General features: G+C 41.3%; 2 protein-coding genes across 8 annotated transcripts in view; both read right to left on the reverse strand.

The window, feature by feature from the left end:
* Window positions 1-1,206: 1,206 nt before the first annotated feature.
* Window positions 1,207-2,954, reverse strand: LOC110498976 (dickkopf-related protein 1-like). Its single transcript, XM_021575729.3, has 4 exons — window positions 2,631-2,954; window positions 2,304-2,445; window positions 1,940-2,083; window positions 1,207-1,826 (listed from the first exon to the last, which is right to left on the reverse strand). Exons 1-4 carry the CDS (start codon window positions 2,838-2,840, stop codon window positions 1,573-1,575), a joined length of 750 nt encoding a protein of 249 aa, XP_021431404.1. The 5' UTR covers window positions 2,841-2,954; the 3' UTR covers window positions 1,207-1,572.
* Window positions 2,955-7,339: 4,385 nt separating this feature from the next.
* Window positions 7,340-23,312, reverse strand: part of LOC110498977 (cGMP-dependent protein kinase 1) — a 167,479-nt gene continuing 151,506 nt past the window's right edge. For 3 of the 7 annotated variants that reach the window (XM_021575734.3, XM_021575732.3, XM_036955815.2), the window contains 9 exons: window positions 23,210-23,284; window positions 13,071-13,167; window positions 11,327-11,466; window positions 9,278-9,367; window positions 9,031-9,172; window positions 8,738-8,901; window positions 8,370-8,555; window positions 8,177-8,243; window positions 7,340-8,042 (listed from right to left, as the gene is read on the reverse strand). In XM_021575734.3, the coding sequence (XP_021431409.1) occupies window positions 7,944-8,042; window positions 8,177-8,243; window positions 8,370-8,555; window positions 8,738-8,901; window positions 9,031-9,172; window positions 9,278-9,367; window positions 11,327-11,466; window positions 13,071-13,167; window positions 23,210-23,284 (1,060 nt within the window). In that variant the 3' untranslated portion in view covers window positions 7,340-7,943. Of the gene's footprint in view, window positions 8,043-8,176; window positions 8,244-8,369; window positions 8,556-8,737; window positions 8,902-9,030; window positions 9,173-9,277; window positions 9,368-11,326; window positions 11,467-13,052; window positions 14,557-23,209; window positions 23,285-23,312 lie in introns of those variants that run through there. The other 4 variants (XM_021575733.3, XM_021575730.3, XM_021575735.3 and 1 more) reach the window with 2 other exon arrangements.

A 23,312-nucleotide genomic window follows, 5' to 3' on the forward strand; every position in this document is an offset into this window, starting at 1 on the left:
TTAGAGTTTTCTCCTCACCATTGTGCTACATGAGATTCCATCCACCGATGTTTTAGGTCTTCCCCACCACCGTTGATGGTCTCGACAAAAAGCAAGAGGAAGCCTCTCTAGTGCTAGCTGATGCACATGTATGGGAAGAGGACAATTGCAAACTGTATAGCCTGTGCTTTGAAATGCCTACCCCTCTGCTTCGTCACGCTTGACACCTTGAAGTAAATACTTTAACTCTGCAGTTCCTCGTTACCTATAAGGTGGGGGAACACAAAGAAAGTTGAATGCTTCATACTGAATCAACAAATACTTGACAGGGATGGATGTTTTGTGTACTATGTAATGGGAATGCTGAAGTATGTTGATGCAATGCCTCTTTAAAATGTAATTCATTTGTTCTAGCATCAGGCAAAGCTTGTACCCACGGTACACGTGTGGTCTGGGACAGGCATGACGACACTATCACCACACATCACTCATACCTCCCGGCAAGCTCAGAGTTCAACATCAGAGTTCACTCGGCTATCTGACTAAGCTGGGAGTTTAGAACCAAGCCTCCATTTGTTAGTTAGGACATACGGTTCTTCTGCTCAAGATGACCAGGCCAAAGGGAGTGTGGTGAGCCTCTCACCTCAACCTTCCCTAGAAGTCACTCTCTAAAACAGCCACATGGAAGGCAGGAGTAGCAACGGGGCGGGTTCTAGTGTACATCAAATTATACAGCTCACTACAGTGGTAGATGTTTGATGTTGGGATTTGTAAAATAAAGGAACGTAATCACAGTGATTCCCATATAGCCGAATACATTATTTCCATAATAAGTAGTGTTTTAGAACTGTAGCAATATGCATCGATAGTTATAAATGTGGTGTATACCTTGCGTCATGTACCTTGCAGTAGGTCATGTTTTGGAATTGGTCAGACTAATGGAACAGCCAACATCAATCCTTTGACTGCGTCATTTAAATTCCACTTTCACTAGGTAGGTCACTAAACGAGGAAATGATTGCATGCAATTGCAAACATCCATCTTGACCATGTACTGTTATAATCTCCACCCGGCACAGCCAGAAGAGGACTGGCCACCCCTCAGAGCCTGGTTCCTCTCTAGGTTTCTCTATGGCACTTTGTGACATTGGCTGATGCAAAAAGGGCTTTAATAGATACATTTGATTTGATGCAATATTGTGCAAATTATCTCATAAGACAGTTAAATATTTTAACACTCTTTATTTCAAATAAAAATATAAATTTATATCAGAATCTATATAAAGTTGTATAAATCACAGTGTTAATACATTTACAATGATGTGATAACAGCATAGAGAGAGCACCTTCTCCTCGAATAGTTGTTGTGACCAAAAATAATTAAGTGCCATTATCTATAAGTTATGTACAATACAGTAATTTACCGTAACAATCATATATCTCAAGTTCCATAGAGAAACAATCACAACTACTCTGCTATTTTTGAGTGACAAAAATCAGAAGACCAAAACAAAACGGGTCTTGTCAGAAATCACATCAGTCCTCCAGCCAGACTTTCTGAAAGGCTACCGAAACCCACGGATTCCCGCTGATTCAATGTCTTTGGCAAGTGTGCAGACTTCGAGTTGCCTTGCCGTTGTGCTCCCCTCCCTGTGTTCTGCAGGACAAGCCGTCTCCACAGTCACACCGTTGAAATATCTCCAAACCGTGTGTGCCTTTCCTTTGGTGTTTGGTGCAGACCTGACCATCTTTCAACACTGGCTTGCAGATCTTGGACCAGAAGTGACGGGCGCAGCAAAGTCCCTCTGTGCAATCCGAAGACCTCAGGCAGCGCTTTCCTTCCAGACCTGAACAAATAAGTAAACTACATGAGCATATTGTTGGCTTGGTGTATAACAAGACATATATCACCCGGAGTCCATTCGCCACGGTAAACATCATAACTGATTTGTTTACATACCTTTTGGGGTTTGTGAAAGATCTTGCGTGGGCAACTTGGAGTTCAGTACCACTGTAGAGTTTTTCTCCTGTGTATTGCTGGGTGGCACTGTGTCCTCCGTTCGGATGTGCTGAACCATGTCAGGATCGCTGGGTAAACACACACCTAGGAAGGTAACAAAAAGTTCAAACATGAGATGATGTGCTTGAAATTACACTAAGTCCTTTCAACAAGTGTGTTGAATTGCTTACATTCAACTGACTACACTTCTCTTCAAAAGTTCAAAGCAGCGAGGAGTGGCTTCAGACACATCTTCTGAGGCTCTATTGAACAGATTTGACGGTGTAATTTAACATGAAAGAGCTGGGACTTGTAGGCTACTCACCATTGCTGCACTGGTTGCCCGGGCAGCACATCGTGTCCCGGATACAGCGCTTCCTGCGCCTCTTGCACGGGAGACATGCGCCTCGGGACACAAAGCATAAACCATGGTCACCGCACTCCTCGTCTGTGGAGCAACTCAAAGACTGAAAGAAGAGAGGTAGATGATTCATGTATGCATTTAACTTTTAGAATAGTATCCAATTTACTGTTCATTTTAACGGAGGGAATCTATGGTCCATTTTTAAACCTCCAATTTCAACACAGTGTATAGCCTACTTTGATCAATATAAAATAGTAAACTTTTATGACAAATTGATGCTGGGCTTACCTGTATGGTATCAATTGCCATATTTTGGGCCCCGCTGTCAAATGAAAAGTCGTCTGGGCTCGCGCTTATCGGGTGACTCAGACCCGCCAATAAAGGAATGTTCTTGATGGCATTTGAGTTGAGAAGCACGGATCCAGCGCATGCAGAATCAAAGTATCCGACCAGCATGTAAAAGACAGCGGAACAACCGAATGGCAGCATCATTGCCATTGTAGAAATGGTTGTTGTATGTACAAATGGTACCAATTCCAAGATGCAATAGTAGCCTACAACTCGAGGGCAGATAGGTGTACTAGTAGGAGGAGTAAACTACCACTGTAATCCTAGGATTCCTGATGCAAGATTTATACATACCGAGTTGTTTGCATCCCGCCCCCAGCCATGTGTAACAAAGGGGTGGATGACATTTCAAAGGGCTCAAATCATGATGCATCCCACAGCAAGTACCCATTGGCCGGGAATCCTATTCCAAAACATGTCAAGAATGTTTGTGTACAATGACTGTCACTGACTCGTCACGAGATGACACACCGACACATTTTTCCTCTAATGGACACGTTACCCTTATGCAGCTACAGTCTTTCATTTGACTCATATTTTGTTGCACGTTATCAGCATCTGGTCACATTTATTGATAACACTGGACATTTGCTGCCTATTTTATCCCAGAAAGGTGTCACTGGTTGCACTTAAATCGGTATTTCGAGATGATGAACATAATGGGGGCTACATTGTGTATATTGAGTAGTTTTTCGTTGTAAGCCTACTGTTAATAAATGTTTATACCTTTTTATAACGGAGGTCTATCAGAGGTCATCAAATGCCTCTGCAAATAGTTGCTCTTGCTGACCCCAGGCGCCCCGTGGTTTTCTAATGGGTGATCATTAAAGACATTTACTCCCCATTAGCGGCATTTGATCCGTAATTGTAATGGAAGAACTTTGAAATGCACTTGATTTGAAAAAAAAGTGGCGGGGATCAAAGGGGAATATGCAAATCGTGGAGAATGAAAAGTTTACTGAATTACTTATAAATATGGGTTGGTTGGCACCCCGCGATAAATGATTCACATCAGTCTCTCTTTCACATCGGTCTCTCTGAATTTCTTATGTAGCCTGTAAAACAATTAGACACAGAAGTAGCCATATTCCCTTCCCCTCAGATAAAGCTGTTGTCAGCATAATTACCCCTACAGCACCTCTCGTGATGATGTAGCCTATTGTGCAAATTCCAACATTGTGGTATGATAATTAAGTTTCAATACATCTGTATAGAGAATTGTAAAAACTGTTGCTTGATATCGGGTTATGAAAGAAAGCCTGTCCAGTTTTTAAAACTAGCCTGCTCTTAAATTAGGAATAGTGGATTAGAAAAATATTTGCAATATCCCAAAACAACATCTTTCAAATACTATAGGGACTTATATCATGATTGAATAAAATACAAACATATATTAAAGTTGTATTTTAAAGTGATTAAAATATTTTTCAAATCTTAACCATAGCCTAAATAACCGAACTAGATAATTGAGTGTAGTATTCAGGAACAAAATACGATTTAACCGTTTCAAAGTGCATGTTTGCCAAATAGCCTAGGCAAAGCCTCTGAAATAAATGGCTTTGATGTTGTTGACAAAGGTTAGTTAGGCTTTAATAGGCCACCACAAGACAAACGTTCAATACACTTCATTTAACGTCAATTGGCAGCATTCATCCCGATTCGTTGGTCTTTAGGCTTTGTTTTAATTGTACATCCAAAGCCTACAGTGGTGTAAAATGAAGCTTGTGTGAAGGCCCCTTTGATGAGGACAGATCAAACAGTCCTGAACCCCCATGTCTTAATCAGACTCCGGCAGCTATGGCGTTTTTACAAACAGTCCGTTTGCTCGGCTTTTAGCGGGTTTTAACAGACTTTTTTCGGTTACTCAGCAAATTAATTTGGTAGGATGCCAGGTCTGTTTTGAAATACCTGGTTGCGGCCTAATCCATTCATGCTACAATAGACCCTCACTAGTTAGCCCATGTCCCTAAAGTGTTAAACAAACACACAATCCGTTTGTGTTCGACTTAAATAATAAACGGGCAGAAAATGTACTTTATAGTTTAGTTAGATAAGGTAATCTTTCGCCTGGAGGGTCAGGTGTTCTGAAAGCTCCCTCCTGTGGTCAGAGTGGTTATCAAAATAAGTAATAACAGTGTATTGAACATGTAATTCTATCAAATAAGCTGCCTTGTAGTGACCGACCCAGTACAAAATACCAGCACAGATCGGGGAGTAAGTAACCAGAGAACAGCTTCACCAAATGAAATGAGGAGCATCATCTTTCATATTGATTGAAAGTTACATTTTATTGTAAGAAAACGGCATATAAATAGATGGACCATAAAAAAAGCAGCAAGCCAAGTAATGACGACCGGTTAAGTTGTTTGATCTTGTCATGCAGCATTAAAACAAATATTGAAGATATCTTTTGGACGCCATCGATTTTAAGGCACTTTCAATAATGCCAAAAGCGATGTAATGATGTTCAGAACTGGGGTGAGCGACTTCAGTAATTCAGTGGATGATGGTGATAACATGAAAAGATCATTCAAGCTTGAGAAAATATGTCGAGATTTAATTTGACAAAACATATCCCAAATATTCAAATTAAATAATAAAAGTATAACCTATTTATACATATATATATATTTTTTAATCAGCACTAATATTGATGTACAGAAATATTTACTTCTGGTCCTAAAATAAATAATATTAATTTGTTTTCAAGCGCAATATAAAAGTTAGAAATTATGGTAATATATGTGAGGCCTGTAGAATAGCAGCCATCTTGCCTTTCATTTAGAAATTCTAATGTTCCAAGGTCCATTTTGATGGGAAATTAATCATGTGAATAGCAGAATAATCTCTGTATGACAGACTGATTGTATTTAGACATGTATCAAAGTCCACTTGCTGCCTCCCTTTAAATTGTCAGTGTATTGACATCATTTACATGGGATACAGCTTTTGTCAAGTTGACATCAAAAGTAGATTTATTTAGCCTTTTAGCTAACCCTTTTCTTAACTTCAACCTAATTCTCCTAACCTGCTATGTTAATTATCCTAACATGCTGAGTAAGTTCTGCTAAACCTACAACGAAAAGTACATTTTGACAAAAGCTGTGTCCCTTCTAGACAAAACCCCTGCTGTGTCCCTCTCTGGTAAGCCTGTTTTTGTACAAGTACCAGTTTGCCCTCTAGTGGTATAATCTGTTCTTTGCTGTTTCCCCACTCAATTGTTGGATCCTTCCTTTGCACTCCCGAAGGTCAATCTCCGAGCCCCCGGGGAAATCGAATTAGCATAATTCAAAAATCCCCATTAAAAAATCTGTCATGTTTAAACTAGAGATATCTGGGTTTTTCTTTTTTTGCATCGGATGCGTCTCAATCCACCTCATCTGCTTCATCATGTGGCTTGAGACGCATATGTCGCACTCATCTGCTGAAAGGTCACAGAGCTAGAGCTATGTTTGTCAGACCATGAGACATCCCAAAAATCGGTCTGCTCACAAAATCGTCTGTAGGGTCCGAATGGTTTGGCCTACAAACTATTATAACCCCTCTATGGAAATATGAGACTCTCGAGGATGCCCACAGGAATCACAAGACTTGTTTGAAGGTCCCTGGTACCAGTAAAAAATAATAAATAATAATAATGGAAGTACTGTGTTTATGTAGACTGTTTAGTGCCAAAAATATGGGGTTAAATACATGTTTAAAGAATAATTATTGTATCTCTCATATCTCTCAGTTATAGGATAGACACTTCAGAACAAACTTCCTTTAGAATTTATTTTTGGGGGCGGGCTATCTGTTGTTCCTGTAGTGAATCTGTTATTCAATGCGTTTGTAATGGGCTAATAGCAGTAAGGCCAAATAACATGTTTAATCAATGATTCTATATTTTTATATACTGCAAGGGGTCTTAAAATTCTAAATCAAATAGCTAAATGATCCTTGGTGTGACCTTCTTAAAACAATTCCATATAGCTTAGTAGAATCCCCCCCCCCCCCACCCCCCACCCCCTTTTTAAAATATATATTTCCGCACTATTAGGTTTAATAATACAGTGAAATTGTGAAAATGACGGTAATGCCCTTTTAGTGTAAGAGCTGTTTGAAAATATCTACTGAAATTTCAGCCTGTTCAAGTGGGATGGAGTTTTGGCATGCCTGGTGACATCACTAGGTGGTAATTTAGTTAATAGGTTTGTAACTGTCTTATTGGTCTCTCTCCCAATATGAGCTAGTTTTCAGTTTTCCCCTCCCCACTCAGACCACTCCCAGACAGTCCTAGCTGAAGTTCTTGCTTGAGAATATGAGCTTTGCTAATTTGCTATTTTTATTATTTTTTTTACAATTTTAATTTAAAACAACCAGAGTAAGGTAATTGTTACCCAGAAATGATTTGATATTGAGATTGTAAAAAACGGCTGCATGTGACCTTTAATAAATAACTAAATGTTAATAAATAGAAAATTCCAATATGTCCTTGCAATTTCTTAACACTGTAGGGCTTTAGAAAATATTTGAACGGTGAAGGGAAGGCCCAAGTAGTTTTTATCAACCAAACAACTTTGCGCTTATAAATAGTGTAATTACATGTGTGTAATTGAAAGTGGCGTGTGTGTGTGTTTTTTTCCCAATGGAATACAGTATGCATAATAGACAATATATCATCTTTATGTGTTGTAATCATGTGTAACATCCAAATGTATAATATGATACAAAGGAACTTGTAAAAAATAACATTTTGATTATTGATGACAAGTGTTTAAAAGAGTCAACCCCCCCGTTGGAATTGTGGTCCATAAATGCTACAACAGTGAGCAGGAATCTCTCCCTCTCAGTCCCAACCCACTCAGTATCACAAGTAATCACTGAAAACACTGGTATTGTAAGTGCTAACAGCCACAACAAATACATAAACCTAAATATACAAATGTGTGACAAGAATAAATCAAAAACCTCTCCATGAGGGGATCCAGTGGGGGTGGCATGGTTGACGATGATGGTGAGAGACTTTTGTTGTTCTAAAACATTAGTCCCAATGCCACCTCGGAGGAGAGTGGAGCAACATTGGTGAAGGCATCTTGGTGACCCAAAGCGGTACGACTGCCCCATTCACTGTCACTGTCCGTTCACAGCATCATCACCTGTCTGTCTCTCTGTTCTCTGCTGCCAAACCCTTGAAAGGCATCCCCAGAAAAGTCAATTATGAGGCAAGACTAGGGCGCTACTGGAGAGGCTACTACAACATGGAGGGTGGTGTTAAAAATCTGTATCCCAGCCAGACATGTCATCTGGAGGAGGGTCATCGTTGTCCTCTGGGAAACTGTCAAAGTTGCTTGTGTCAGTTGAAGACGAGACCTGATAGAGAAGAGGAGGGGCTGGATTAATTGCAATGGTAATGGTAATGGTTTTAATAAAGGAAGTCATGCTAACACTGGCATGGTCTTCAGATGCATCATTTTAACATGAAACCAACACATCTTTTTACTTACTTCAGGGATGATTGGAGGAGTCAGGGTTCCTTTCCTCAACCCTTCCCAGTTAAAGCCTTCAAACCATCTGAGTTTCAAAGAGAGAAACAGATAACTCTGTTGTTTTTAAAAATCTTTGCTGTTGTTTTTTTTCTCGGTCTAAAGTGCAATCATGGCCATTAGCCAGGCAGGGTAAAGTACTTAATGGACTTACTTGTGCTTTTGGATATCTTTGACTCCATTTTTCAAGTTTCCAAGTCTTTCCGAAGGATTGTCCCTGCATAGTTTCTTAATCAAATTGGCAGCATTTTTGGTAATCTTCTTTGGAAATTCAATCATGTCGATTCCTCTCAGAATTATATTGTATGTCTTCATTGGATCTGGCCCTGAGAATGGTGGGCTGAAGAAGAAGCAGGAGCATTCATTTAAAACAAATATGTGGTACTTTAACCCTACATCTAGATGTGGGTGGGGTTGCAGGTATGAGAGACAGAGCAGGCATTCCTTCTGATCCCAGTCACTTATTCTATTGGATATACAATAAAATCTCCTACAGCCATATCCACAAACATCCTCCCTCACCTTCCAGTCAGGAGTTCGTACATGAGGATTCCCAATGACCAGTAGTCAGCGGAGATGTCATGCCCCTTGTTCAGGATGATCTCAGGTGCCACGTACTCCGGGGTCCCGCAGAAAGTCCATGTCTTTTTCCCAAACCCAATCTTCTTGGCAAAGCCAAAGTCCACCTGTGAAGAGACAGGAGTGCGCCAATGAGATCTCATTGACCGAACACCCTTTCCAGCAGTTGCCGTGGGTCTTGAGCCATATTATGATACTGCAGGTGTGAAGGTGTCCTCAGGTCTCTGTCCACTCACCAGCTTGGCATAGCCTCTGTGATCCAGGATGAGGTTCTCGGGTTTGAGATCTCGGTAGATGATCCCTTTGGAATGCAGGTAAGCGAAGGCCTCCACCACGCAGGCTGTGTAGAACCGTGTGGTGGAGTCTTCAAATGAACCTCTGCAATGTGGAAGACAACATTTAGAATGATGAAGGCAGAGGGGAAAGCAAGGCAACATGGTGTCATTTGAAAGTGAATTGGTTGAGAGATGCATTTCCCCATACCTGTCCCTAAGTATGGTCCAGAGCTCTCCCCCAAGGCAAGCCTCCATCAACATGTAAAGATACTTGGCATCTTTGAATGTCCTATATAGCCTGAAACGCACATCGAGAACATGTCAACTGTAAATTGCGTCCTTTTCTTGAGGATAACGAAGTAGTCTATCGGAAGAGATGTCAGTAGAGGCACCTGGCGGAGATATCTCTACATCTAGCGAGTATCTGACATCTCTACATATACAGTGCCTTCCAAAAGTATGCATACCTTCAGAAAGTATTCATACCCCTTGACTTATTCCATGTTTTTTTGTTACAGCCTGAATACCTTTTTCTACACACAATACCCCATAATTATAAAGTGAACATTTTTGCAAATGTATTGAACATGAAATACAGAAATAGCTAATTTACATAAGTATTCAAACCCCTGAGTCAATACATGTTAGAATCACCTTTGGCAGAGATTACAGCTGTGAGTATTTCTGGGTAAGTCTCTAAGAGCTTCGCACCCCTGGAGTGTACAATATTTACACATGATTCTATTTAACATTCACATCGACAGGGATGTAGTGGAGCGGGTCGAGAGCTTCAAGTTCCCTCTGTGTCCACATCACTAAGGACCTGTCATGGTCCAAACACACCAACACAGTCATGAAGAGGGTATGACAATGCCTCTTCCCCCTCCGGAGGCTGAAAAGATTTGGCATGAGCCCTCAGATCCTCAAAAAGTTCTACAGTTTCACCATTGTAAGCTTGAATGGCTGCATCACCGCTTGGTATGGCAACTACAGAGGCGCTACAGAGGGTAATGCGTACGGCCCAGTGCATCACTGGGGGCAAGCTCCCTGCCATCCTAGACCTCTATACCAGGTGGTGTCAGAGAAAGGTCCTACAAATTGTAAAAGACTCCAGCCACCCAAGTCATAGACTGTTCTCTCTGCTTCTGCATGGCCAGCGGTACCGGAGCGCCAAGTCTGGGACCAGAAGGCTCCTGGACAGTTATACCCCAAAGCCATAAGACTGCTGAAAAAAGCTAATGAAATGGTTACCCAGACTATTTACATTGATGCTATTTTTTTGCACTGGCTCCATGTACACTCACTGGACTCTACTCACACATACTACACTGGACTCTACTCACACATACTACACTGACACACACACACATACTACACTGACACACACACACACACATTATCTATCCTGATTGCCTAGTCACTTTTACCCCTACTTACAGTACACATTTATACTGTATTACCTCAACTACCTCGTACCCCTGTACATTGACTCGGTACCGGTACTCCTTGAATATAGCCTTGCTATCATAATTTTTTTGTGTTACTATTGCCTTTAGTTTTTCTTATTTGCAAATTTGTATACATTTGTCATACTTTTTTAAGTCTGTATTGTTGGGAAAGGGCATGTGAGTAAGCATTTCACAGTAAAGTCTACACCTGTTGTATTCAGCACGTTTTAGGTTATTGTCCTGCGGAAGGTGAATTTGTCTCCCAGGGTCTTGTGGAAAGCAGACTGAAATAAGTTTTCCTCGAGGATCTTGTCTGTGCTTAGCTTTATACTGTTTTATTTTCTTCCCTAAAAAACTTGAATCCCTGCCGACGACAAGCATACCTACAACATCATGCAGTCACCACCATGCGAAAAACCTCCCTGATCTTTGTGGTTGAATCTGTCTTTGAAATACACTCCTCGATTGAGGAACTGTACAGATGTATGTGTGGGGTACAGAGATTATGTTGTCATTCAAAAATCACGTTAAACACTATAATTGCACACACAGTGAGTCCATGCAGTGAGTCCATGCAACTTATTATGTGACTTCTTTTCTCCTGAACATTATTTAGGCTTTCCATAACATACTCAAGGCAATTTGTAAAAAAATCTAAAAACATAATTCCACTTTGACATGATGTATTATGTGTAGGCAAGTGACACAAAATCTCAATCTAATCTATTTTTAATTCAGGCTGTAACACAAGCAAATGTGGACAAAGTCAAGGGGTGTGAATACTTTCTGAAGGCACTGTATGTAGCTACCTGACGATGAAGTCTGAGTGGGCCTCCTGCATGATCTGCTTCTCGGAGCGGATGTGCTCCTGTTGCCGAGTGTCCACGATGTGCCTCTTCTTCAGGATCTTCATCGCAAAAGTTTTGATCTCATCGCTTTTCAGCTGCACCTGCAGGACACAGACGAAAGACAAAAGATATAGAGCACCTCAAGGTCAACGACCACTAAAAGTGAAGATGTAAACATGTCCTGGCTGTGCAGATCAAGTCGTAGTTGAGCCATTTTTAACACTTGTTCTGGGACCCAGTAATAGCAGATGAGTCATGGGTCTATTCGTAACTCCAGAGGACCTGAAAATAGTTTGACTGGGAGCAGACATTCTTCACATTGCCTATGTCAGGGAGCACCTACATTTCCGGGGTCATTTGATCCCCGGGATGTCTTGCAATGGATTGCACTACAGTGAACACGATGACTGGAGACAGGCGAAAGGCCACTCGTTTCTACTGAGGATGCCGCAGTGCCGAAAATAGCACAGGGCAGGGGATTCCTCTTTAGGCCGAGCTGCTGGGCTTTTCCTTTGCCGCAACCCTGAGACCCACTGGTCCGCATTGCTCCATTCTAGCACTCACTTGATCAACCCTCACTTGCTCTGCCTATCTGTTTACATGCTTTCGAGTCTTTTTATGTCTCAGTTTACGTGTATATTCATTTTTATTGATACAATTCAAATTGTGCATTGCAATATACAGATAGCTGCCAAAATAAAGGAAACACTTTTGAGTAAATGAGGGATACAAATTATATTGAAGGCAGGTGCTTCCACACAGATGTGGTTCCTGAGTTAATTAAGCAATGAACATCCCATCTTGCTTAGGGTCATGCATAAAAATGGCCAGTTGCCCATTATTTTGGATACTATGGCTAAAAGAAGATATCTCAGTGACTTTGTAGAGGGGATTCAAATGAGCATAAGGGGGTGTTCTGGCAGCTCATGGTGGCACAGTGCTTTATGTTGGTGTTTCCTTTATTTTGGCAGTTACCTGTACAATGAGTCAAAAGTGTTTTTTATATTATATTATATTAATTCAAAATATAAATAATGTGTGTGTTTTGTGTGTAATTATAAATCAATCAACGTTACAACTAGATATACTTGAAGTCTTGGCCTAGATTTGATGCAGTTAATCTCACAATTCTATTAGGCCTGTACTACAAGCAGACTGAAGTTGGAAAGTTTCAGAGAACTCCTATGCTATGTAACACTGTGGGTCACATGGCAGGGCTCCATTACCTCTTCTGCCCCTCATAGTGGAAAGTGACTTCAAATAGCCCAAAGACATTCTTGCTACCTGACCTGAGATCGCTCCGTTACAGGACAAGAAGACCACTGATCCTCCCTGTCCTTTATCTCCCAATTAAGTTCAACGTATCTTTGCTCTTTATTCCCTTCCAATGGTTTATAATGAAATAGGACAATGTGTCTCGAGAACTGTCTGGAAATGTAGAGCTCCAAAAAAAAGGTATTCAACGATGTCTGCATCTAATGACCTTCCCTAGAGAATGAAATCACCCGACTACAGTAATCGTGTACCACCATGGAAAAACTGACGTTGTCATCCATTGGCAACCTTGACTATTCAGTCTACCCAGTTGATACAGTATGCCAAGACATTGGGACTGGGAGTGAAACAGTGTACAAAAGAGAGAAAGACGTTATCAACATATAAGTACATACAGACAAACAGTACATACTTTATTTAAACATCCTACCAGCTCCACACGTCCGAAGCCTCCGACCCCCAACGTGTCAATGATGTTGAAGTCCACCAGCTTCAGGTTGCAGAAGAAGGCATTTTCCGCTTCGTATCTACATTTTTTGAAGTGGAAAAAGGGAAACTTCTTAGAAGTCTGGATGGAGTAGGAGGTGATAAGTAATGACAATGACGGGGAGGGAGCCGGGAGACTGTTCTGGCGCTCCCTCTCTTTCCGCACTGGGATAGGTAAGATCAACTCACGCATCTTGTCCACACCGTGGTCTGACCAAGTAGTGAAAAACAATCAATCAATTGGAGCCCTCTGATAATAGTCAATAATATGGTCAATAGAACGGAAGTATGTGCCTTGCAAGACACAGTTGTTGATCTGTTGCCTCACCAACACTTTCTACACAGCATCTGTAAGAGTTCTTTCTCGAAAGTGGAGTTAAGGCGCCATTTCCAGTTCACATTTCGAGGATTCGAATATAGTGTTATCTGGGTGTGGAAGATTGGTGAATTAGCCAGATCTTCAGATTGTGTCTGCGTTGTATCGCAGTCCAAGTACGCTTTCTCAGAGTCCTCTGGGTGTGTTGAGTTCCGAGTCCAGCAATTACAACCCTCAAGGTAGAAATCCTTGCTTTGAAGAAACCACCCAGAGTTTTTGCAAACAAAACATAGAAAATAAACAGGCGTTCAGGTAGAGGTAACCTTCTAAAAGTTCAATCCAAGAAAGATCAATCCAACACTGAAACAACTCTGCAGACAGCCAATGAATGAACTTTACAGTACGTCCACTTAGACCACAAGGTAGGGAGAGACTAAAGCCTTGAATCCAGACTGCAGGACAGCGACTAAGGTGGGTGTCCGTGTCAAAACAAAAAGCCAAGTGTACTCGCCTCCAAGTACCAGTGACTACAAATACTGCCTGGCTGATCCCACTGGTATTAATAGCATTTGGACATTGCTTGAGGTTCACCCAGTTAGCATAGCTCTCACACCCCTGCCATACTGCCAAACTGAGCCTCCCATCATCTGCAAGGCCTTACACCTCACTTATAAAACTTGGAATGCAGATCACACCTCCATATTAAAGAACCATTATGGACAGGATTTGGTCCCTCACTGAGCTGAAGTGGAGAGTGTCATTTTACTGATTCCCTGTTAACTACAGCCATGAAGGATGGTATTCAATTCAGCTAATTGGTGAATGAGTGAATATAATAATCCTGTATGGTTGTATGGAAAATCTGACAGATAAGCAGGCCTGAAAATATCCTGTGAACAAGGCTATCAGGTTGTTTCCCAGACATCTGAGCTACTGAGTGATCCCCCAGAATCTGTGTTGGGACATGTAACTGAGTGTCTGCATCATCTGTCCCATATGCTGAGAATTATCGGCCATCTTCAATGTGAGTTTGAGGTGAACAAAACAGGAAGCACCCATGTCATTTTAGTAGTACGAACTCACAGCACACCCTCTTTATCACAGATCTTACCCCACTGCATCACACTATGCTGGTGGGACGTGAGTCCCCAAAGACGGGGAGAGGGGTGTTGCTACTAGCCACGTCTGTCACCTTAATGCTTTCTGGCAGTGCGTAGAAACTGACACCAGCCAATCAGAGAGGACCATTATGGGGGACTGTCAGGGAGCAAAGAACCGCATCGACTAAGCCTTGACTGAGGCCAAAGTCACAAAGTCACATTACCAAACGCACATCAGCTGATCCCCCATCGGACTGAAGTCTGGTGGCCCACCGTTGAAGTCCTACGTATTAGGACGAACCATAGGTTCAGGGTTTATAGGTCTACTCTCAACTATGACTGTGTAGACGGGTGTAAAGACTTTACTAAATGCCACACAATAATAATAAACTTTTACAAGACCAAAGATCTAGTCAATGTCTATATAAATGCTCAACTCATGTAAATTGTATTTTTTTACAGTTCTAATGTGTCCTATTCGTAATTGTTGAGTGTATAGCCTAGTGTTTTTGTTTTCTGATTCTATAGTAACGGCTTAAACACACATCTCCCCCACCCCCTCATTTGTGGCCCTCGGACTTGTCGTGGAGTCCATTTCCAAACCAATCAACTCTCTCGAGGCCTTAAGAGGAAAAAGTTTACGGATGGGGTGTCACATGATGTAATTGGTGAGCTGCTGACAGAAGCTATGCTGAATGATGCCTCCAGTAGACCAGACTGTCAGAGGCCTCAGCGGTGTGGTGATTTTCCACTAGGTCATTCTTCAATCCCATTCGTTTGTCCTAGGGTAGCCCATGACTCTGAGAAGCATTTAGGACGTTTAGGTTAACAGTGACCTTCTCATGAAGCAGGACTGTGAATGTAAAAATCAGATCGAGTTCTAGACACTTAAACCTTATGTATTTTGTTTCACAGCCCATGTGAGGCATTAGTAGCCTACTGACTTATGTCAAGTGACTTTCTTATGTAAGTGTACAAGCCTATACACAACGCCATGTAGCCTACAATGCTTGTAGGCATTGTAGGCTAGAAAAGTACTAGAAAATATGTGTCTTCAAACCACAACATTGCACCGTATGGATAATGGATACTATAGCTACACAATGTCCTGTTATGAGACACACTTATATAAAACATTTGGGTTGAAAAAAAATCCTTACCATCCGATCAAATTTCTCTCGGCTACGCCCCCGGCCCCTCAAAATACCAGAGCTGCTGCTGAAAAGCGTACTCACGGCAAAACAGTCACATTCTGACATGACTACTTCCAATATCTGCACTATTGCTGCCGTGGCAGCTGTCAAAATATCTGCTAAGTCCCAACCTGGGGCTGGATGAGGCCGCTCACCTCAGGGGTCAATGCACAACTAAGACCGACCCATAGGGGTTTGACCCCCCACCTGTTTCACAATACAGCCACCACAGGGGCAGAGATAACCAAAAAATATCCCGATAGAAGTGGGCTACCAGGTGTTAATGCACAATGCAGCAATTTGACACGATTATGTCCCCTTGACCTGAAGACCTGACAAGTCAAGCCTAGGTCAGTTCAACTTGGTGTTATCCTTGTCTCATTGTGTTTCCTTCATTTAGGCTACCTTGCATCTTATATTTTAATCGTCTATCCTTTGATGCTGTGAACTTCTGATGATCTTAAACTATTTGACTCGAACCATGTACTCGTAATTGTACCTTCAATTTCATTTGCCCAATTTTCTATTAAACTCATATTAAAGCTGCACTATGCGGAAATCGCTCCGCCATTCCCTGATTTGCTAAAGTTCTAATAGTTTTAATGTCAGTTTATGTGACAAAACAAAGCACGAATAGTCTAGACTAGAGACTGTACCATCTAAACCACTGTGAAATATATTTTCCTTACCAAAAAATATTGTATTTTCAGCTGTTTGAAGCTGGTGTACAAAACTGAAAGTCAACGACGCAAAAACAAAACTTACGAACGGGAAGCATAGGAATAGCCCACATAGAAGATCTACCGCTTCTTAGACTTGCTTTCAATGGGAAGGACAGATCTATAGCTCATATTTCTATGTGAATTTGGTTGGGTCACCAAAAAGTTACATGTTGCAGCTTTGCCACCATTAAATGACTACTGTACAGCTAATACAGCTCCATATATGTGCAGTTCTGTTGTGATCGTGTAGCCGTAAATGTCATGGCCTTGGGATGCTTCTGGTTCCTGGTTCCATTCTCAGAGCGAAGCACGAGGTCTAACAGTCAAACATAAATGCTTTACTACAGCGCTGACCTGCCATCAATCTCATCTTTGTTCCCTGCCAGTCATATGGCAGTAATGGCAACTGGTGATCTGTGGGAGAGCTCGCTTCCCATAACTCATGTCCACAAGAACCGGGATAACATTCAAGTATGGTTGTCTTTTAGGTTGAACACGGTCAATGTAGGAGTATCTAAAACCTAACATCTCGGACAAATCATGCATTGCACATTTTTTGTCTAATTGTTTTGCAATATAAATTCTGTTGATCCTCCAAAATGGGCCAAATGCTAACTTTTATGCAAAAGTATGAGCGACACATAATATTCAGCCTAATGAGAGGCCACACTATATCCATTTAAAGTTGCCTATTCCTTATTTGGAAGTGCAGCATTTACAATATGTGGTTTCCTGTCATTGTTCCAAAGCATAACCTTGTGAATGCACTGGTACTATTCTTGAGCTGTCAAAGAGAAACTGCCTAGGCTAGAACTAAAGGCCAAACACAAAAATAAACTCCTCTTGCCTAAGTGTCTCTCAATATAGTCTTTCAGCAGTCAACAGGTCACAAACCCATTGGATTTACCAATAACATTACAGATACTTTTTTGAAGACAATTGTACCGCTCTCTTAATAAAGAATGTAATTATGAAATAAGAAAACATAATGAAAAGTTTAATTAGGCTCATGAAAATCAAGAGACAGTAGGACACATCTCCACAACAAAACAGGGAGACTGAAAGGAGTTTAAGAACTCTCTATCCTTGAGAAGTCAATCACACACAAGTGGAAACTGCAAGGTCAACGTTTCTGGTCTGGCTGCCCTGCACTCTTAAGACTGTGTCACACGAAGCAATTTGGACAAAATTTCTGTTACAAATGCAAATTGAAAATGACATCATCTCACGCAAATTTGCTGATACATGAAGCAATTCAAACACAATTGAAATTGCATGCAACATCCAATCCTGTCATACATCACATCATAGTTTTATAAATAATTTGTTTATCAAACCGGTTGGTAATTGTAACAGTATTGATATAGACAAAATGCTGGATGTACAATTTAGCTAGCTAGCCAAAACGTTGCCTATTTGAATTTCTTTTTTTTCTTAAGCTAGCTGGTTAGCGTTAGTTTCCCATGCTAGCAACGAGATAAGTTAGCTAGCTAGTGCAGTTCATGTTGGACCATTTCAGTTGGAACTGTACAGCGAAAGGTCTGGGTTCACTTATAAAATGCCAGACCATGTACATAAACCATGACTAGACATGATGTCTAGAATTTTTGATTTATGTTTCCCATGTCTCGTCTGTCACAGTTTATATCAGCACTGACAGCTGTGTTGACATGACTACAGAACGATATGACGAGTCATGTCAACTTTCTTCTGCTCATTGATTGGACATTGCATTCAGTCAGTTGCAGGAAATAGGATAGATTTGTATCTCTTGCGGTCCAATACAACTAGGTTGCAGGCATTTTTGTGAGGGTGACACGCGAAGCAACCCAGATGCAACTTTGTTTCAAGCAACATCAATTGCATCCAGATTGCTTTGTGTGACATCAGATTTAGAAAAAATCATTCCAAAATGGTTCTTCGGCTGTCCCCATAGGATAACCCTTTTTGGTTCCATGTATAACCCTTTGAGGTCCATGTAAAACCCAAAAGGGTTCTACCTGCAACCAAAAAGGGTTCTTCAAAGGGTTCTCCTACGGGGATAGCCGAACCTTTAAGGTTCTAGATGGAAACTTTTTTTCTACCGACTGTCTTCCACCGAAAAAAAAACATGTGTTTACAGGGACCTAGCTGTAACAGCTGGCCCGGAGTTCTCCCACCCTCTAAGGTTTATAAACATCGGCCCTGTTTCGCCGAGGTAGGCAGAAAAATAAGAAAGGAGACCAGGGAGAAGGCACAGTAGCCTACAGCCAGGGAACATAGGGAACCCTAGGGGCACGGAGGAGGCAGGTAGTGGGGCAGGGGATACCAGCCTGAACCCAAGTCCTTACAGCCCTCCCAGTCCCCCTTGTGGTGCCACCTTTGGTGTGAGAGACCCTTGGGGTGTAAGATACTGTACAGTTTCAGCCTCTGGGCACATTGTGTCCCCATGGTGGGGGATATAGTCTTCCCTTTGCATAGAGTAAGCCCTTCTGGCTTGATCTGCGGGCTGGATTCTGATCTGCGGGCTGACTGATGGGATTGCTGGAGCTGGAGTAGGAGTGAGTGTATTACTCAACAAGGAACATCTGTCAACCCGCAGCTTGACATCAGTTTGTTGACATATTCATGTTTCTACTGTAGATGTCAATGTTACCAAGACAGCATAATACATCATTGAGAACTGCACTTATTTAACATGGGAAGCGCTTGCTACCACGAATGCAAATTGTAACTCCAGACCCCAAAACGAGGAAATTATAGATTTCCTCTCCTGTTGTTTCCTTCAGATAAGGCTTTATTTTTAGGCGTTTTTTCGTGCTCCTCATAAATCAGAAAACCTCAAATAGAGTTTGTTTTCCCAGAAACAACACAAAGCCCATTTTAACAACTACAGGTCTCTTAGTAACTAATGAAAGTCAGTAGACCCCAAGGACACAAATAGAGTCTGGTCTCTATCCTTGAAAAGTCAATCATACACAAGTGGAAACCACAAGATCAACGCACAAAGCTTATTGTGAGTTTTGTATATTTCATTGACCCAACCGAACCGTGAATTACGTGCTCTCTATACTCCAGCCCATTGATATGCAAGAGGACTGATGAAGGCATGAGAGGCCTGTCTGTCTCTATAGTGAATACATTGTGCATCTAGATGCACACAAAGGTAAAAGTGACTGTTGTTACTATACCATGACAACAACAGTTGCTAGTGATAGAGGGATCACAAAAGGATATTGAGGGGTAAGCACATTGATATATCTCCTTAGTTACTAGTCTATGGCCTGTTTCATTGTCAATAAAAATATATCTCAATTCAAGAGTTGTCCATGTGTGACTGTGAACAGGCTCAAACATCAACGAAGCATTTCCTGTAGTAAGGATCACTAAACATTAGAGGGGGCTCTTGCAACATTTTCAAATGACAGTAGAAAGGCAATACAGAGAGTGCTTTAGCCTACAATACAAATTAATTGTACATTCATAATGAATCCTGTTGTGATGTTATGCAGAAGATGGCAGAGGAATAAGGCATGTGATACAATACACTAGGATCTACAGTACATCCACATTACAGATTTAGTCAAATTAAATATGCTGCCTGACACACACGCGGGCAAACACACACACACACACACACACACACACACACAGGCCCCTGGAGATGGAGGGCATGACACATACAGATGTCGAATCACAATTTGACCCCTTATCGTCGCAGTAGGAAAATAATCCTGCAGAAGGATTTGAATATCTGAATAAAAATGTTGAATCGCCACCAGGGGGCAGCTGGAAGCGGTGTTAGTGTACAATGCACACCGTACCTAAACACAGCAAAAAAAGAAACTTCCCTTTTTCAAGACCCTGTCTTTCAAAGACAATTAAATAAAAAATAATAATAACTTCACAGATCTTCATTGCAAAGGGTTTAAACACTGTTTCCCATGCTTGTTCAACGAACCATAAACCAATAAACATGCACCTGTGGAACGGTCATTAAGACACTAAAGGCAATTTAAGGTCACAGTTAGGACACTAAGAGGCCTTTCTACTGACTCTGAAAAACACCAAAAGAAAGATGGCCAGGGTCCCTGCTCATATGCGTGAACGTGCCTTAGGCATGCTGCAAGGAGGCATGAGGACTGCAGATGTGGTCAGGGTAATAAATTGCAATGTCCGTACTGTGCGATGCCTAAGACAGTGCTATAGGGAGACAGCACGGACAGCTGATCATCCTCGCAGTGGCAGACCACGTGTAACAACACCTGCACAGGATCGGTACATCCGAACATCACACCTGCGGGACAGGTACAGGATGGCAACAACAACTGCCCGAGTTACTCCAGGAACGCACAATCCCTCCATCAGTGCTCAGACTGTCCGCAATAGGCTGAGAGAGGCTGGACTGAGGGCTTGTAGGACTGTTGTAAGGCAGGTCCTCACCAAAAAGGTCCTCATATTTGAAGAATTTCAAATATAAAATATATTTTGATTTGTTGAACACCTTTTTGGTTACTACATGATTCCATATGTGTTAATTCATAGTTTTGATGTCTTCTCTATTATTCTATGTATGTAGAAAATAGTAAAAATAATGAAAAACCCTTGAATGAGTAGGTGTGTCCAAGCTTTTGACTGGTACTATACTTCAGCAGCAAAAACCAGACAGTGGAATGTTTACAAACTCCATTATGCGAATAATATGTGACCCGATTCAGGAAACTAGCGTATGTCGCAAGTCATTTTCTTTATTAAAATGCATTTTTTTGACAGAAATGCCTTCTCAAACATTTGAACTTTCATGTGCCTTAATAGCAAACTTGTATGCCATCTGTAAATATGAATAAAATTGTTAAATTACGAGCCTTGGTTAAGCCACAGAAAAAGTGAGCAACCTTCCCACTAGCCATGATTGGCTGAGATAATGAGTGGGCTGGACATGCCGAGGGAGGAGTTCAGATTGGTCTGCCATATAGATGGCTTCTGTCTATTTGAGCTTGTCAGTCTGTGTTGGTAATCCTGATGAATGTGGCTTTAAAACCATGTATTGTGCTGTGGAGCTGCATAAGTGTTGCTCTCCACTTTCTGGAGGATCAAGTTTTGAAATCAGAGGAATTAGAGCATTATAGCTAAAGAGATTACATCTTCAAATTAAGGGCAACCGTGGTATGACATTCCTGACAGGGAGAAACGTCCATCATGCATGATGATGTATACAGGTAAGATAGTCCATTAGCTAGCTACATTTTCAGATATTACCCATTTCTAATTTTGACAGAAAGTGGTTTCATTTCAAGCTAAACTGAGATTATTATATGTTTACCAGAGCCATTTGCTTTTCTAGTTAGAGCCTAATGTTAGCTAGCTAACATCGAACCTGGTTGGTTAGCTACCAGCACTGTGGCATTGTTGGCACCGTTCATTGTTGTTTAACTAACTAACATTAGCTGGCTGGCTCGTTAGCGAACGTTACGTGACGTGTGTACAACACCTGTTGAATATGGCCAGTGTCAGTAAACGTCTGCAAAAAAAGCGTAATGAAATTGTTGCCAGCAGAGCTGGTTAGGCTGTTTTCATGTTATCCAGAGGTAAACAAATCATCGGCCAGAGCGTCAAGTGTGCGCTCCGAGAGCGAAACAGGGTGGGGCTAAAGCTTAAGAGGGTGTGAATGATGCTGAATGGGTGTAGACAAATAAGAGCTCTTCACTAGATACCAAATCATTCAAAGGCCATTTTCTCAAAAGTGAGTATATAAGTGTATCAACTTTCAAAGCAGAATTACTTTCCCATTGTTCCTAAAATGCAGTGTATGATATACCATTTTGTAGCTCTGAGTCTCTACCTTTTTCCAATGTAAAAAACACAATTACAAATGTTGTTACATAAGACTGAATCCAGGTGGTGAGTCACATATGTGCTGGTACAAGGATCAGTTTTCAAGATCAGTATGTATTAGGATCCTACTTACTAACCAGCTACGAGGTGTTTTATTCCACAATTGTAAATATGCTCTAAGGTCAGTGAAATACAAACCAATGTGTATTTTATAATTAAATATGTAAACTGAAGAAGAATAACTAAAACTGAATTACTATTATCAGATGGATTATTCACATTCCTCATATTCCCACCAATCAGTAAATCATGAAAGCATTCTAAACCCCAGAGCTCAGTAATTGTGGTGGGGACTAGGGTAGGATTCAATATGTAACAAAGCCATTGGGTTGGATAAAGTTTCTCTTTCCTGAAAGCCGGTGCAGCTGAGATCAAATGAGCAGATCAAATGAGACACTAATTAATTTTATGCATAGACTAGAACCTCATCAAGCAGAATATATCCACAACAATCAAGAAAAAAAAAACATGAAAAAACAGGTTTTGCAATGGCTAGTGGTGTTCAGCGTTAATGAGGGGTGGAGTGTGTGTGGAGGAAAGCAGGGGTAGTTTGGTACTACTGTAATGAGGTGTGTTTGAAACATTTGTGTGTGTGTGTGCGTGTGCGTGTGCGTGTGCGTGTGCGTGTGTGTGTGTGTGTGTGTGTGTGTGCGTGTGCGTGTGTGTGTGTGTGTGTGTGTGCATTCATGTACTTTGAGAGAGGTGTAAGGAGTGTTTAGAGCAATTGAGGTGTGTGCACGCATGCGTGCATGTGTGTGCACGACTACATGTGTGATGCATACATCAATACAAAGGAGTGATATAGTTCATAACAAAATTCAGTTATGCATTTGAGTTGTACAGTACTTTATAAAGAGTATAAAGAGTAAGATACTTACTTGGCTTTGGCCCCTGCATCCTCATAGCCTTTGTTTGAAACATCTTCCAGGCCCCCAATCAAGTGTTTAAATGAGCTGCGAGAGATCACAGAGTAACACTAAT

This window comes from Oncorhynchus mykiss, chromosome 20 (genome assembly GCF_057628025.1).
Source record: "Oncorhynchus mykiss isolate SJ-2025 chromosome 20, ASM5762802v1, whole genome shotgun sequence".
In the NCBI taxonomy this organism is placed as follows: Eukaryota; Metazoa; Chordata; class Actinopteri; order Salmoniformes; family Salmonidae; genus Oncorhynchus; species Oncorhynchus mykiss.

What these genes read in the sequence shown, in the direction of transcription:
- LOC110498976 (XM_021575729.3), bottom strand. Translation starts at nt 2,840, where the DNA reads ATGGCAATGATGCTGCCATTCGGTTGTTCCGCTGTCTTTTACATGCTG. An exon ending in TGGCAATTGATACCATACAG is followed by an intron (nt 2,446 to 2,630) that starts GTAAGCCCAGCA and finishes CTCTTCTTTCAG; the next exon opens with TCTTTGAGTTGCTCCACAGA. An exon ending in TCTTTCACAAACCCCAAAAG is followed by an intron (nt 1,827 to 1,939) that starts GTATGTAAACAA and finishes TTATTTGTTCAG; the next exon opens with GTCTGGAAGGAAAGCGCTGC.